Raw genomic sequence first — 16,595 nt, 5'->3', positions numbered from 1 at the left:
ATGAAGTAGCAATAGAGATAATTTTATGGTTGGGTGGGTCACCACATGAGGTAATGTATGAAAGGGTCACAGCATGAGGGAGGTTGAGAACCATTATTTTAGAGATCTTTTGCAGCTGATTCATAATGTATGGTCAGACCTGTAAAACCAGTTGAGCATGGGCCACAGAGAGAAAGGCAGTGCAGGTGCTGCAGAGCTGGATTTAGACTTCAATAGGAAGAAAGGCAGTGGTGCTTCACTGAAAATGGCGGCCAAGCGCACCACCTTGAACGTGTTGCTCTCCCCTGAGAGCAGAGTGGGTGGCTGTCATCTTGGAGTGGGACATTGCCACCTGTTTCCTACTTGTGTCAAAATATGATATGCAGATGATTTGGCTGCTTGCTCCCGCCAGCCATGACCAAACCATCTCAAACTGACTGAAAGCCCTATAGACGATGGACACTTGGGTTGCTTCTACCTTTGGGCTCCTGTGAATGCTGAATGGACAAGTATCTGATATCCGAGTCCTTTCCCTCAGCTCTACTGGGCATACAGCTGGGAGGAGAAGTGCTGGGTCATATGATAGCGCTCTATCTAGCTTGGTGAGGAGCCGCCAAACTGGCAGGATGGCCCACGACAGTGCGATGTTTCCTTCTGTTGTTCATAGGGGCGCTGTGGGTCGCAATCAATGTGACAGCACCTAACGACAATAAATGGTTTGGTGAACAATTTTACAACAACTACACCATTGTGGAGTGGCTGGTCATCCACAATGGACAAGGTTCTAATTTCTTCATATCTTCACCAACACTTTTTATTATCTGTGTCATTTTCTTTTAAAAATCACAGCCATCCTAGGGAATATGAACTGGTAATACTGTGGTTTCAGTTGTGTGTATGCATTTTACCCCAGACATGATACTGTTATACTACTTGTTCACATTATTCATCAGAAAATAAGGTAGTTGTTTTTAACTTTTGTTATAAGAAAAAAAAAATTGAAGCAACAAATGCACAGATTTGGGTGCTTGTTCGATGACATGAGAATATCTAAGGATTCATTATTCATAGTACCATGAATGGGTATTAGGAACTATCTATCCATTTGTACTCTCACCAATAGCCTGCTCTTTGGCATGGATGAAGGAGTCCTGGCTATTTCACTTGAGCCTGGTTAACATTCCTAAGTTACGTCCTAAGTGAACGGAGAGGGCAAATACAATCCCATACTGTTGGACTGCTCCTCCTGAAATATATAGAAGCCCGCTGGTATTGCTTCTCAGATCAAGTGTGGAAGCCAGGTGATTCTGACTCATGGACCCCACTTGTGTCAAGAGTAGAACTGGGCCCCTTGGGGCCTGTGATGGATTCTGGAAGCAGCTCACAAGGCCTTCCTTCCGATGAGTCTCTGGGCAGCCTTTTGGCAAGCAGCTGAGAGCTTAACCGCTTGCATCACCCAGAAACCCCAGTACACTGTTCATCATGAAGTATAAACCAAAATCACTGCCCATTTGGAGGCCATTACAGAAAGGACCCATACCTTCTGGAATGTCCTGGGCAATACTGATGGCTATAGCGACAGCCCACTCGGGGTTAACTATAGACAACAAGTAGGACTCGATGGTTTGTGTGACCTTGGCTACCTCCTTGGTCATCAGAGTTGAGAATTTGGCTTGTGATAACTTCAGAAGCTTTGGCTTCAGCTTTTTCTCAAAAACGTGTTTGGCCGTCGATACATACAGCGTGTCCAAGGAGAACTTGAAAGAGAAGGAAAAGGATATGTAGTCACCGTTACAGGCCTTACATAAAAGCAGCAGGCAGATGCTCTACACAAGATCAGAAATAATCATGAGATAAAGATAAGTCGTATCATGATCTAGCCCAATATTAGTTACCTTCATCAATTTAGAAATTAGGAGCAAGGTTGGGAAGGACTCCTCACTGAGTTCCGTAGCTAAAAAAGGAAACAAGGAGAACAAGCTTTGCTTATGGACCAAAAAGATGGTTCTTCAATAAAACACATTAAGAAGTTAATGAATGTATCCCCTCAGGACCAATAATGAGAGTAGCAATACCAGGAGGGTAAGGGGAAGCGGGGTGGGGGTGGGGGTGGGGGTAGGGGTGGGGGGGTAGAACAGGGGAACCGATCATAATGATCTACATATAACTCCCTCCCTGGGTGATGAACAACAGAAAAGTGGGTGAAGGGAGACATTGGTCAGTGTAAGACATGAAAAAATAATAATTTATAAATTATCAGGCGTGAGAGAGGGAGGAAGGGTAAAAAAATGAGCAGATACCAAGGGGTGAAGTAGAAAGAAAATGTTTTGAAAATGATGATGGCAACAAACGTACAAATGTGCTTGACACAATATATGTATGTATGCATGTATTGTGATAAGAAAGAACTGTATGAACCCCCAATAAAATGATTTTTAAAAAAGAAGCTAATGAACGTACAGAGAATTTTCCAAAAGTTCTGTGCTGTGCCAAAGAATATCAAGTGGAAAGGCAGTCTGTTCTGGGCGGCTGGTGGCAGTGTGATCACATGCTCCAACATATACTGATACTCGAGGTCCACCGGAGGCGAAATTCTTCGGTAAGATGTCAAATGCTTCAGAAGACTCAATGCCTGTGTTGAAATAACAAGTGTTCCCCTGGGAGATTCATGCGCTGCGCCATGACTGTTCCAAAAACAGCCCAGCTCTTTACCATCCCAGGTGGCCTGCCATTCCCGAGACAGTCTGTTTCTTCATCAAAAGGACCAGAACCTTTTGAAGTTCCCCTTCGAATGTCCATCTACGGGGCTGCCGTTTACCCAATCATGAAAGGAGTCAGAGGGGGAGCAGGCTGCCTGTGGGCCCCATCATTGGTTGGATGGTTTAGAATCTGGTGGATTTCCATGCTTGCTTCATAATGTTTCAGATCTACCTCAAGAAGACCTGATTTCATTTTAAACATGTAGGCAGGTGATCGAAAATGAACTCTTTAGAGCCCTTCACTCTCTGGTGTTTCTGTTTTGGGCCTTGTCTAACCTTTTAAATCAAACGATTGTCTTCTAATAGTTTTTTTTCCCTTAAATATTTTGTCTTCTAGGTAAAAGCTTATCAGTAGGTTAGGCTCACACCTAGTAATTATTATACATATTGTTCAGTGCTACTGGTTACATTTTCGACATGCTATCAACAGTTTCATTATTTCCAATCTGATTGCTTGCTTTTCATTAATCTAGCTTCCCCACCCATAATCCCTGCCTTTCTCACCTCTGTTTCAGAATAAATGTTGACCATTTAACCTCAAATAGTTGATTTTTTAAAAATTTTTGTTTTTTGTTTATAAGAGCACAGTACTCATGGGTGATATGATTTATGAGCAATTCTGTTTCTTTGCTACAAAGGTAACCTTCTTGGGAGGCTTCTGCTCAAAGTTCAAAGAAAATCTCTGGGTCTCAGGGGTCCCCCGAGCTTCTACTATCTAGTAATGCGGGCCTTTTGTTACAAGGATTTTGGGTTTTGCTCCACAATTATTCCCCATTCTATCTGAGACCATCTATTGGGTCTCTTGTCAGACTAGACAGTAATGGTAGCTGGCGCCAAATACTCGGGCCTCAGGATAAACAAGGCTGCGTCCCATGTACGTGACTCGTCATGCTGACTAACGTCTCCGTATTTAAGTAGCTTCCTTTTTTCCCTTTGACTCCACATGAGTAGAGACCAAGAGTTCTATCGTAGATGGCTGATGAGACACTTTTAAGTCTTATGTTAAGACCTCAAATACTGGTTATTAAGCAAAGATGTATGTAGAACATAAACTTAATGGGCTATGGTGTACCAACTGACTGAGTCATCCCATGCGACTCCGGTCCTAAGGCTGCAAACTCATGAAGCCAATCCTGTGAAGTGTTTGGCTGTGTAGGGGCTCCATGATATAAAAAGTTCATGGAAAATTGGAGTTAAAAGACAATGGGGTTTTTCTATAAAAATTTAAAATACATATGCTGCACACGTAAATATATGTATACACACACATATGCCTAAGAATACAGCAATGCATGTGTATGTATACACATACATATACTTTCATACATGGATATTTTTGGCTGTTACTGCTATTGTTTCAGCATTCTATGGGTCATAATATACCATAAAGCCTGTCTTTCTTGTGTACCTCTTAGTGTCGTCAGCAGCCTTGGTCAAATTGTGCACACTTCACCCATTTTCCTTCAACTTTTAAAACACAAGGAAAGGACACACAGCTACTGTGACTGAGAAATGACTGAGTGTACTAGGATAAGACCGAGTGAGCCTGGACCAGCCTGTCAGCATACGAGGGGCTTCAGAAAGTCCCTGGGAAATGAAGAGACAATGGGATTTTCCCACAGACTTCATCGTCCTGCCTTAATTCCTCCGCATCCGCCCTTTGGTGATGTCATACAAATCTGGACCACTCCAATACATCCATGAGTCCCATAGGCGACAGGACATGTTTTATCTTAAATGTTCATCATTTTCGAAGAAGAGGGATCGACAATAAGGTGTGCTGTCTTGAAGGGAGCTCACAGGCTGTTGACTGAAAGGCATGGGATAACTGGGACGCTTACGATCCAACTAGGAGCAGAGAGGGCTCACTTACCTGGTTAATATTGATGTTGGTTATCTTCTCGTCGGCTCTTTCTATGACTTTCAGGACAACGTCAATCATTTCATAGTCGTAGGGATCCAACTGCACAGGAAAAACATATTTCAAGACTCGGGAAGGCACTTCCACGCTTGTGGGGGGTTTAATTCAGTTACGTTCCTTGGTGCAGATCACACACGTATGGTCTCCATGCCCTGTGATGGTACGTTCACTTATCTTTCTAAATGGAACGGAAATAGTCTCCCTTCTACAACAGGCTCTACCAGGATAAACAGATGTGTTGAACCACTCCTCAGAGCGTATCAACGTTACTTTCACAGGCAGAGATGCTCTCAGGGCACTGGCTACCCTGCCCAGCAGCTCCTGTCTCGCAGCTACCCTACAGGAGAGGAAAGGGCTGTGCCGGCGTGCCTCCTGGTGCTCTTTATGGGAGTGGATTGCCAGGCCTTTCCTCCTGAGGGGCTACGGGTGGGTGTGAGCTGACCACCTCTGGGTTAGCAGCTAAGTACATAACCATGGAGCCATGGAGCCACCTTCTCCGGGTGTACACCTGAAAATAACCACAACCAACACTTAATCATGTTATATCATTCTTATTCCATTTCTACCATGAACAATGGGAAAGTAACCAAAGGAGGGAACTGGCCTTTCCTTGAGAACGGGACAGCTCAAACTATGGGCTCCTAAGCAAACAATCCTGAGCGGTTTTCCTCTCCCCTCTAACCATGTGTTATATGAGGAAGGGGCTTTCCAAAGCTCTTGGGGAAATTCCATTTTCTTCTAGTTTCCTTTTTCCATGAGCTTTTGAAGCCAAGGCCCTCATACAACAATCAGTTGGGTGGCATTTATATGAGGTCACAAGGAGGAAAGGGCGTGATGCCTTTGTTCTTTACGTCTGCCCACGTGTCCCTACCTTTGCCCGTTGAAGCCATGTAGACTTACATGGACCAACTGGACAAAGTGGGCAGAGAGCCTGTAGGACCTCGGGATTTGGAGCCCATTGACGTGACCTACTGCTGACTGACCAGCAAAAGATAAAGCCAAGGTGCTTCTTACAGTTTTACAATCTCATGTGCAGCAACCGTTTGTGACATGTAAAAACTAGTGATGATCATCTTTCATTAAGAAGCTGGATGAGTAGCTGATCCTCACAGAGGACTGTCACAGGTCGGTGAGCATGAAGAAGAGCTGCATGTACTAACCACGAAAGACAAACAGCCGACTGATCGTCTGCCCACCCTCACGTCATCAACCAAGCGATCCTTTCTCTAAAAACTAGCGTCTCACAAGTTCTCATACAGAAAACAACAGCAAAAATAGACCAGAGTGTCAGAATGTATGTACAAAGATGCTCACTCTAAAATTTAAAGAGAAAGTGATACGCAGTAGACTTCGTGCACGGAGCGAGATAAATGTGCATATGTAGAAAGGACGTGGGCGCGTGTGCATTGACGTGTGCCGAGAACCACAGAGCAGTAGCTCCCTGAGTCTGGGACTGACATTCCTCTCTGGGGAGTGGCATTACAGGGTGGTGAGTGAGGCAGGAACATTGACGCATCAAAAATACAGAAAAATAAAAAAATAACGACTCAAAATGAACATTTCTAAAAAATCTAGGTCTGAGGCTTTCAGTGAGTTAGCACATGCTGAGTGTGCCTTTCATTCTTACTGCTTTAGAAGAAAGGCAAAAACAAGCAAGTATGCCGCAAGCAAAACAAAACAAAATCACAGAAATTGACTCATGCCGTTTCAAGGTAGGGCTTTTGAAAGTTTAACTGTCTAAATGTTGGCCCCTTTCTCCTCCAAGGTCCGCAGTTTGAACCCACCATCCATTCCGCAAAAGGGTAAGGCTGTCTGTTCCTGGAATGATGAGACTCGGAAACCCACACGGGCAGCTCCATGCCGTCCTAGTGTCGCGATGAGTCAGAATCGGCTTGATGACACAGTGGTGCTGCTTGGCACCCCCGTCCATTGCTTTTACACAATCGTCGAGTTTGCAGTTACGGGGGAGACTCCATTGAACTTTGCCAATCACCTTAAGGGAGGCTAGACCCTTCCAAAAAGGACTGCCATGGAACGGTGCGCTCAGGCCTGGTGGGCAGAGTGGGAGGGCATGTACTCACCTTGTGCAGGATCCCACTAAGGCTGATGACCAGATCTTTCATGCTCGTCAGTAAAGGGACCATCTCGATGGCTTTGGCTAGGATTTTGGGGTGCCGCTGCTCTGTCAACTCCGCAGGCGCGTCCCCCTGGCCCTGGCTGACGCTGGTTTGGTGCAGCAGCGTCTCGATGAACAGCTGGAGAGCGGCGTCGCAGTTCAACTGGAAGGTCCTACAGGAAACGGCCCCTCAGGCATAGCTCCCCACAGGCGAGCATGCCTCTCTTAACCCCTCCCTCCGAAAACCTAGGCGCGTCCTCCCAGCCCTGAAACTCAGCGTCCCCTTGTCCACTTTCACAGCTTGCCTGTTACAAGGGCTGGCTATCGCCTTCTAAACTAAAGTAAGGCTACCTAACACCTTCTGAAACCCTTGATAAGCACTTAAACCTGGCACACCATGAGGGAGCTTTGAGAAGTTCTTCCTCTACCTCTCCATTCCATCTTTCCCATGAATGCTTCCAAGCCCCCTTGTACCAGGAGGAAATTGGTGATAAGATCATAAGTATTTGTGCCCTGTGGTAGAGGGATGCCACTTTCAGGACTTTCTACAAAAGCCAACCACGGCAGCCTGAGGTGCACTGCAGCAGCCACTTGTGGCTTAAAAACGAGCATGAAGTGCACACCGCCTTACAGCTGACCTCTGATATTCTCAGGGCCGGGAAAGCAAATTGCCAGGGAGAGGCCTGGGAATCTGCATTTTGAATCCAGTAGGTCAGGTGGTGCGTATACTCAGGGACATCTGGGAAATACTTACACAGTGAATCAGAGAGGCCGTGAGCAGAGCATGACTAGGGTTAGGGATTCACTCAGCTTGGGGGGAGCCAAAGAAGAGGCTTCCGAAGCCTAAGGGCCGCACACCATAATTGCCGGCATGTCGATATTCTTGCTGTGAGGACGACGGATTTGTGAAGCTAGCAATAAGGGAGCACCTCTGCCGTGCCAAGCACTACCTGCAGTATTCCAGAAGGAGGCTCGTGTCCATATCCATGTTTTCCACCAGAGCTTTAATGAGGTCTTTCTTGGTGAGAAAATGCTGCCTGAAAGCTGGCTGAAAAGAAATCTAGTGAGAGAAAGAGCAAGAGTAAACACATCATTTAAAAGGCCTACACATCACCTGTTCAACCCGAATGTCTACAGACATGCCACTGTGACTTGTCTTTTACTTACTGCACAACGCTGGTGGGAGGTGCCCGGGCCCACTTACACATGGATTTTTTCCCTTTTTTTAAAAACACACTGAATGAAGCTAAGCATCTCCCTGTGAGCAATTTGCCTCTCCAGTCAATTACATATGTCGGTAAGTGATCTCTCAGGGTTGGTTGGTGTGGCTGTGTAAGCCCTGAATAACGCCACGAGACCCATAGGGTGTCTCTGGTGATGCCGGGAGAGCTCCTGAGAAGCAGAGGGCAATCCTGACACTGCCTGGGGAAGGTGAACTGCTTGACCTGCACTGCGGGGCCGGGCTCCAGCTCAGGACCTGGCTAAGAAAAGGAAACCTGTCACCACAGCCCCCCCGCAGCAGCTGTGAAAACTTGGCACTTTCTGTGAAATACCTTCCCATCTCATATCAAAAATGCAGCTTAAAAGTAAATAAATAATTTGAAGAAGAAAAATAAAATTTTTAGAAGTGAAAAAAGAAAACAGATTTCATGTGCATGCCATAAGTACGCGAAGCATGCAGCCCAGGAAATATGTGTTTATCAAAACTGGTATTGGTAAGGTTTGGGCTGGCAACAGGCTACTAAAAGTTAAGTTTTTAGAGAGTCAAAAAGTTGTAAGTTTGAAACTGTGTATGTATGTGGCGGCGTGGGGGGGAGGGGGGCGGTGTGTGTGGGGTGTCATGCCTTTAACCACTGCATTATTCAACCTGTACTAGCCTTTACATACACATACACAGAAGCGACATTTTTCTACAATGGACAAAAACAAACTCCCTCCCATCGAGTCAATTCTGAATCACAGTGACCCTGTAGGACAGGGTAGAACTTCCCCTGTGAGTTCCGAGACTGTAACTCTTTGCAGGACTAGAAAGCCTGGAGTGGCTGGTGGTATTGAACTGCTGATTTTGCAGTTAGCAACCCAGTATGTAAGTCACCAGGCCACAAAAGGTCTTTCTTCCTATAACCCATCTTAATCCTAACACCCTATCCAACTTGATTGCCATTCTGAGATTTAGGAAACGCTCAGCTCTGAGTCCAAAACTCTGAGTCACCCTTAGCTCTTGCCTCTGTCTCCTGTGAATCCTGGTAGTGAGAGTGGGTACCCAGTTGTTCTCACAGAGGAATTGAGCTCTAAAACATACACTTTCTCCACAGTCACATTCCTGAGAAGTCGACCTTTACATTTATCATCAGAGATAATAGAACAAAACAGAGGGGTTGGGGTTTTGTGTGTGTGTGGTGTGTATTTTTTTCAAGAGGCACTTCCTTTTTCATAATAGGATGTTTTAAAGCTTAGCATACTTGGCCTAAATGTTTCGATCTTTTCTTTAAGCAAGTAACAGCAGCAGAAAACAAAAGAGCGAGGGTAAAGGCCAGGCCTGCACTAGCACAAACGTCAATCCATAGTCTGCATGCATTCACACACATACCTACCAGCCGCCAGTCAGTATGTCACACTATGGTAACCTGGGTGTTGCCGTGATGCTAGAAACCTTGCTGCCAGAATTTCAAATACCAGCAGGGGAACCCACGGTGGGCAAAAAAAACAAAACGAATCAGCAACAACTCACTCAAACAATTTTAGGTAGAGTGTCTCAATTAAGACTAGGAGAAAGGCCTGCTGATCTATGTCTAATAATTAGGTGATTTGCTGATGACGACCTTGTGGCTCACAACAGGACACTGTCTGGTATCATGCCGGAAGACGAGGACTCTGAGTCGGAAAGCATTCCAAGGACACAGTGACCAGCCACAGTGGGCTCAAGGGCCCCATAAATCATACATATAGAAATGGGCAACCTTTCTTTTTTTTAAATCATTTTACTGGGGGCTCATTTAACGCTTATCACAATCCATGCATCTATCCATTGTGTGAAGCACATTTGTACATTTGTTATCATCATTCTCAAAACATTTTCTTTCTACTTGAGCCCTTGGTATCAGCTCATCTTTTCCCTCCCTCTCTCCCTCATGAACCCTTGATAATTTATAGATTTTTTTTTTTTCATGTCTTACGCCGACAAATGTCTCCCTTCACCCACTTTTTTGTTGTCCATCCCCCTGGGAGGGGATTATAGGTAGATCATTGTGATCGTTCCCCCTACCTACCCTCACCTTCGTCTTCCCCTCCTGGTATGGCTACTCTTAATATTGGTCCTGAGGGGTTATCTGTCCGGGACTCCCTGTGTTTCCAGCTCTTGTCTGTATCCATGTACATGCTCTGGTCTAGCCAGATTTGTAAGGTAGAACCGGGATCATGATATTGGAGGGGGAGGAAGGGGCGGGGAGGAAGCCTTTAGGAACTAGAGGAAAGTTGTATGTTTCATCATTGCTATACTGCACCCTAACTGGCTGGTCTCCTCCTCACGTCCCTTCTGTAAGGGGATGTCCAGTTGGCTACAAATGGGCTTTAGGTCTCCACTCTGCACTCCCCCTTATTCACAATAATACGATTTTTTGCTCTTGGTCTTTGATGCTTGATACCTAATCCTATCCACACCTTGTGATCACACAGGCTGGTGTGCTTCTTCCACATGGGCTATGTTGGGCAACGCTTCTGTTGAACCTGGGGTTGCTGTAAGCTGGCATCAACTCAGCTGCAACTAACAACTGTGTGTGTGTGTGTGTGTGTGTGTGTGTGTGTGTGTGAGAGAGAGAGAGAGAGAGAGAGAAAGTCAAGCAGATAAAAATATCAAGTCTTACAATGGATGGATATATGGATTGTGATAAGAGTTGTACGAGCCCTCAATAAAATGATTTTTTTTTAAATCAAATTTTTAGCTATGTAGCCCACCCTCCAGGGGAACAAATAACAGAAATGTGGGTGAAGGGAGACAATGGACAGTGTAAGACATGATGAGACAACAATAATAATATATAATTGATCAAAGATTCACGAGGGAGGAAGGGTGGAGGAGGGAGGAGAAAAAAGAGGAGCTGATACCAAGGGCTCAAGTGGAAAGAACATGTTTCGGAAATGTTGATGGCAACATATGTACAAGTATACTTAATGAAAGTAAATTATGGATTGTTATAAGATTTGTAAGAGCTCCCTATAAAATGACTAATTAAAAAAAAGAATAAAAGTGTTCTAAGTATTTATATCAAGTCTCCTTTCACCACTTTAAAAACAAAGGGCAGGGGAATGAGGCAGGTCCTTATTTATGTGAAAGCACCAGGTGTCTGTTCATACAGCCAACGTCAGTGAGTACATCAATGTTATAGAGAATGAGATCTCTGTGTTAAACCTCCCAACTAGGTGAAAGCTCACAGCAGCACCAAAAATACTCACCCCAAGCCTGCTGAGGCGGACACCCCACTGGGCATCGGTACAGAGCTCACAGAACTTCAGTTCCATTTCTCTTTGCTGGTAGAGTCTGGCCAGCTCCGAACCCACCTGAGCTATCGCCTGAAAACATGGAAACAAATGCACCTGGGAGGAGTGTGCGTTCCAACGGACCTCTTGGGTGAGACCAACAACCGAACAGCCACCTTTCTTTGTGAGAGAAGCATGGGCTCCTTTGCTTCCTGCACACTCATTCCTTCTTATAGAACATTCCGGTAAGTCAGCTTTTCATAAGATAACATAAGGATAACCTGGCTCTCCTTCATTAGAAGCAGCCCAGGTTTTAATTATCCTACAGGCCAAACTCTCACTAAAGCCAAAATTTTTTAGGGACCACGCTCAAAAGAAGCCTTTCCTACAGAATCCTTTGAACTTGTCCTATAGGAAAAAAACAAAACAAAAACTCAGCTCGTGGGCCTGGGATTTCAAACATGAGTACATAGAGCAGGTGGTGTAGCCATGTGCAGATTTTGAAAACCACAACCCCTCAGCCATTCTTTGGTATGAGCCGAGCTTACGGCATGGCACAGTCACCACAATGTAGCTAATCAGGAAAAGCTGGTAGAACTCATGGGAGTTAGCAAAGCCTTTTTCTTCTGATCCTTAAACCTAACTAGTGAAGCCGACTGCATTTCTTGCCCTACATCTTTCCTATTTTGTGTTCAAGAGCCGAAGCGTGCTTCTTTCAGTCATACCAAAATTTTGTCGTAATTCTGCCATGCGTTGTCTATGAGCTTCCAGAGGTGTTCAAACACTTCTTTCTGGGGCAGGAGGGTGCAGTAGCCCAAAGCCAAGTCCAGGTCGACCAGGCGACAGTTGAATATCTGCAGGAGCAAAGCAGCAGAACAAGCTAATTCTTCACGGTTAAACAGTCACACGCAAAACACCAGCCCTCAGGCCCATTCCGCCTCGCAGTCACTCACGGCGGCCCTCTCGGGCAGAGGGGACCACGTGCACCAGCAGCGATGCTGGTCACGTGCCTTCTTCAAGTTGTGCGGCCATCCTCATGTTCCTTTTGTGAGTGGTTTCTCCCCCATGAACACAGACCCCCCTGGCCGCCCCGCCCCCAAGCTTCCCATCTAACTTCCCAGTTGCTGTGATCTGTTAACCGTCTGTGCTAGTTACGCTACAGCGTTGTGGGGTTTGGAGGTGACTTCAGGGAGGCTTTGGGGTTTACGATTTGCTGGTGTATTTTGAAGGTTGTTTTTTTTTTATCAAATGTTGAAGAAAGGCTGCTCTGTTGGGAGCTGCTCTGAAAGCAGAGGTCTGTTCGTTCAAATGTGGACGTGCAGACACAGCTCTCTCACGGTCAGATTGACTTTTGTGCTTTAATGTTATTGAAAACATCAGGTGCTTAGCCTTGGGAAAAATATTTGCCAGACAAACAAGAACAAGGATGGGGGCGCTATTTTGAGCAATAGTACATTCCCACTTAACAGTATATAAAAGCTTGCTGGAAAATAAACTCGGGGCGGCAGTCTTGAATCGCAGTCCTCCTGACCCCAGATTTTTTGTGTCTGTCTTTTCTCAGTCCTCACCCCCTTAATCGAGTCCCCTGTTGCTTTGCCGGCGGGCTCCAGCACTGCTCGAGTAAGTCCCACAGCTCCGAACCCTTACCTTCTTCTCATCTACATCCCTATTTCACCCCCTTCTCTTCAAATCTGCAACACGCCCCTGGTCCTCACACTTATTAGCTAAGGGCCTGATGTTTTATATCACTGAGGACTTTTTAGGCCACCAGAAAACAGCCTCTTCTTTTTCCCACCACCACGTCCACGGGCCAGCCGGACCTGCACCTGGACATTCAGCCTTCCTTCCTGCCATTACCAACTCTCCACACAAGCCAGCCCCCCTCCACCTGCCCACAGAATCCTATCCTCTCATCCTCTCAAGAATTTTGCTCATGTAAAGCCCCCCTTTCTTCCTCGACAACTTCTCCCCTTCCCTGTGGGTTCAGTAAGGCCACCGGGTGATGCAGATGGCTTGTCCTCAACTACTACCAGAATCAATAATGCCTTCGAAGTACAGTGCTGATGAAGGGCACGGAATAGACCAGAGGATGCCAGAATCAAGAAGGAACAGTTCTGTCTTGGAAGACGTACAGCCGGAGTGCTCCTCAGAAGCAAGGCTGGGGAGACAATGCCTACTTCAGATATGTCACCAGGAAGGGCCAGTCCCTGGAGAAAGACCCCATGCTTGAGAGGGTCAGCAAAAACCAAAACCAAAGAAACCAGACCCTAAAATGCGATGGGCTGACACATTGGTTTCAACGAGGGGGTCAACTATAACAATTATGAGCAGTGGTTCTCAACCTTCCTAATGTCACAACTGTAGTTCCTCATGAGGTGGTGACCCCCCAACCATAAAATTATTTTCATTCTTACTTCATCACTGTCATTTTGCTACTGTTTTGAATTGGGCGACCCATGAAAGGGTCATTTGACCCCCACAGGGGTTGAGATCCACAGGTTGAGAAGCACTGGTTTTGAGGATGGCCAAGGGCCAGGCAGTGGGTTCACTCTGCTCTATAGCGTCTCTGTGAGTCAGCACCCGCTCCATGGCAGTTAGCAACAAGGTCAGTTGTCTGAACCCCCTGGCAGCACCACAGAAGAAAGGGTTGGCAAACTGCATAAACACTCCGGCCACGTCAACTCTGTGGAGCTTCATCCAACTTCGTAACACATGTCCATGCTGCCCTGTGTTGGATCAACAGCAACAGGTTTGGGTTTGTTGTCTGGTTGGTTTCGTGGGGGGGGTTCCACACTACAGCCACCTCCCATCTTGACAGTCACGTCTGCGCACACCTCCTGCTACTAGCTGCTTCCTCTGTGCTCCTGCCTTCAGAACAAACAACTGCAAAAACTCTTTCCCTCCAGTGTCCCTTGGACTCAGTCCAGAGAGGCCTACCTCCCACCACACCCACACTGTCCCTGCGAAGGTCATGGAGGGGTTCCTGGGGGCCAAGCTCAACAGCTACTTCTTGATCCTCGCCACACTGGAATCATCAAAATGTTCTTGATACAGCTGACTGCTTCCTGCGTCCGACGCTCTGCCTTCCACTGCAGGGACATGACTCCCTGGGGTTTTCCTTCCATCTCACGGGCTCTCGTGCTCAGTCTCACGACCTGGCCAGTATGAACTGTGACCCAAGGTTCAGGGTTCACCGGCTCATCCTTCAGTTAGGCCCAGCTATGTACAAACATTGATCTTTTCATTTTTAACCCACACAAACAGCAACTTTGTGGGGCTGAACTCCCTACCACCCACAGATAGTTTCCACATGGACACTTTGACGGCAGACATAGTGAGTTCGCTCGCTGTGGATCACTCACTGCCTGAGACCCGGGACCCAGCACCTCCAGACTGGGATTCTTTCTTAATGTTCTCCACCAAGCCCATTTCTCTGCCAGCTGTTCCCCCCCATCCCACCCCCAAATAAGAGGGACCATTTTTCACTCAATTGCTCAGGCTGAGATCCTAGTGGCTCACTACACACACACACACACACACACACACACACACACACACACACACACACACTCAGTTTTATTGGCACTTGGTCCATACATCACACAATTCAGTAGTTCAATCATTATCATGAAGAGTTGTACAATCATTCCCACAAACAACTTTAGAACACTCTTTCTCCTCCCCAAACCCACGGTGAAATCGCTTTTAAAATGAGTTGTGTGATCACCATCAGTTTTAATCCTCTCCCCCATCATCTTAGAGCTTTTCATTACTTCTTATTCCATCCCTGCTGTGGGCTGAATTGTGTTTTCCACCCCTCCCCCACGAAGTTGGGTTGTTAATCTTAGCCCCTGTACCTGTGGACAATACAGTTGGGGAATGGATTGTCTTTATGATGTGAGATGTACTAGGAGGCCTCTGAGCTGGTTCTGACTCTTGCTAACCTCACAAATAACAGAAGGAAATACTGCCTGGCCCTGCATCATCCTCACCTCACAATCATGCCTGTGTTTAAGCCCATTGCTGCCACTATGTCAATCCATCCCTCTGAGGGCCCTCTAGTACGTTTACAGTCTCGGGAACCCACAGCGGCATTCCACCCGTCCTAGAGAGTTGCAGTGAGCCGGTATCCACTTCGATGGCAGTGGGTTTTGTGGTTTGGTTAGGTGCCACAGTGTGCTCCTGTACCAAACAAAGGAACCACTTCTTGGAGTTGCTGAAATGAATTTATGAATATCACGCCCTTAAAATAAAGCCTGGTCCTCCACTCAAGCACTTACTCAATGCAAGAACACACTGTTCTATTAAATTGGCATTCCAGGATGCACACCTTCCTGACACGATCGCTGAAGACAAATGTGTGCATAAGCAAATGTGGTGAAGAAAGCTGCTGGTGCCCGGCTATCAAAAGATATAGCTACTGGGGTCTGAAAGGCTTGATGGTAAACAAGTGGGCATCTAGCTCAGAACAACAAAGCCCACATGGAAGAAGCATGCCAGCCTGTGTGACCACGAGCTATCGAAGGGATCAAGTATCAAGTATCAAAGAACAAAAAATCATATTGTAAAAGAGGGTGAGTGCAGAGTGGAGACTCAAAGACCATGGGTAGACAACTGGACACCCCCTTACTGAAGGGCTGTGGGGAGGAGATGAGCCAGTCAGGGTGCAAGGCAGCAACAATGAAACATATAACTTTCCTCTAGTTCTTAAATGCTTCCTCCCCCCGCCCCCCACCCAACTATCATGATTCCAATTCTATCTTACATATCTGGCTAGACCAGAGGCTGTACATTGGTACAGATAGCAACTGGAAACACAGGGAATCCAGCACAGATGACTCCTTCAGGACCAGTGGTGAGGGTGGTGATGCCTGGAGGGTAGAGGGAATGTGGGGTGGAATGGGGGAACCAACTACAAGAATCTACATATAGCCCCTCCCTGGGGGATGGACAGTAGAGAAGAAGGCAGGGGGAGATGTCGGACAGTGTAACATATGACAAAATAATAATAATTTATGAATTATGAAGGGTTCATGAGGGAGTGGAAGGGGGGAGGGAGGAGAAAAATGAGGAGCCGATATTAAGGGCTCAAGTGGAAGGCAAATGTTTTGAGGATGATGATGGCAACAAATGTACATATGTGCTTGACACAATGGATGTATGTATGGATTGTGATAAGAATTGTGTGATACCTCAATAAAGTGTTTTAAATGAAAATAAAATAAAGCCTGGCATTATAAGTTTTATCAAGTGACAATAATGCTCATCAACATCATCATCACTGTACACAAGAGAGAAGGGAGACCCCGAGAAGTGAGATCAGCTGCCTGATGGTTATATGGCT

General features: G+C 46.2%; 1 protein-coding gene across 1 annotated transcript in view; it reads right to left on the bottom strand.

Annotated features, from left to right (window-relative positions):
• KNTC1 (kinetochore associated 1) overlaps positions 1-16,595 on the bottom strand; it is a 79,318-nt gene that overhangs the window by 18,887 nt on the left and 43,836 nt on the right. The window contains exons 40-47 of the mRNA XM_004709721.2: positions 11,977-12,105; positions 11,228-11,344; positions 7,726-7,835; positions 6,741-6,948; positions 4,612-4,701; positions 2,440-2,611; positions 1,875-1,933; positions 1,520-1,736 (exon numbers count right to left, since the gene is read on the bottom strand). Coding sequence (XP_004709778.1) covers positions 1,520-1,736; positions 1,875-1,933; positions 2,440-2,611; positions 4,612-4,701; positions 6,741-6,948; positions 7,726-7,835; positions 11,228-11,344; positions 11,977-12,105 — 1,102 coding nt within the window. The remainder of the gene's footprint in view (positions 1-1,519; positions 1,737-1,874; positions 1,934-2,439; positions 2,612-4,611; positions 4,702-6,740; positions 6,949-7,725; positions 7,836-11,227; positions 11,345-11,976; positions 12,106-16,595) is intronic.

This window comes from Echinops telfairi, unplaced genomic scaffold, assembly GCF_000313985.2.
Source record: "Echinops telfairi isolate 266 unplaced genomic scaffold, ASM31398v2 ScPeMD7_7412;HRSCAF=8450, whole genome shotgun sequence".
Taxonomy (NCBI): domain Eukaryota; kingdom Metazoa; phylum Chordata; class Mammalia; order Afrosoricida; family Tenrecidae; genus Echinops; species Echinops telfairi.
The sequence above is the reverse complement of the archived record's forward strand: the minus strand, read 5'-3'. Positions and strand labels throughout refer to the sequence as shown.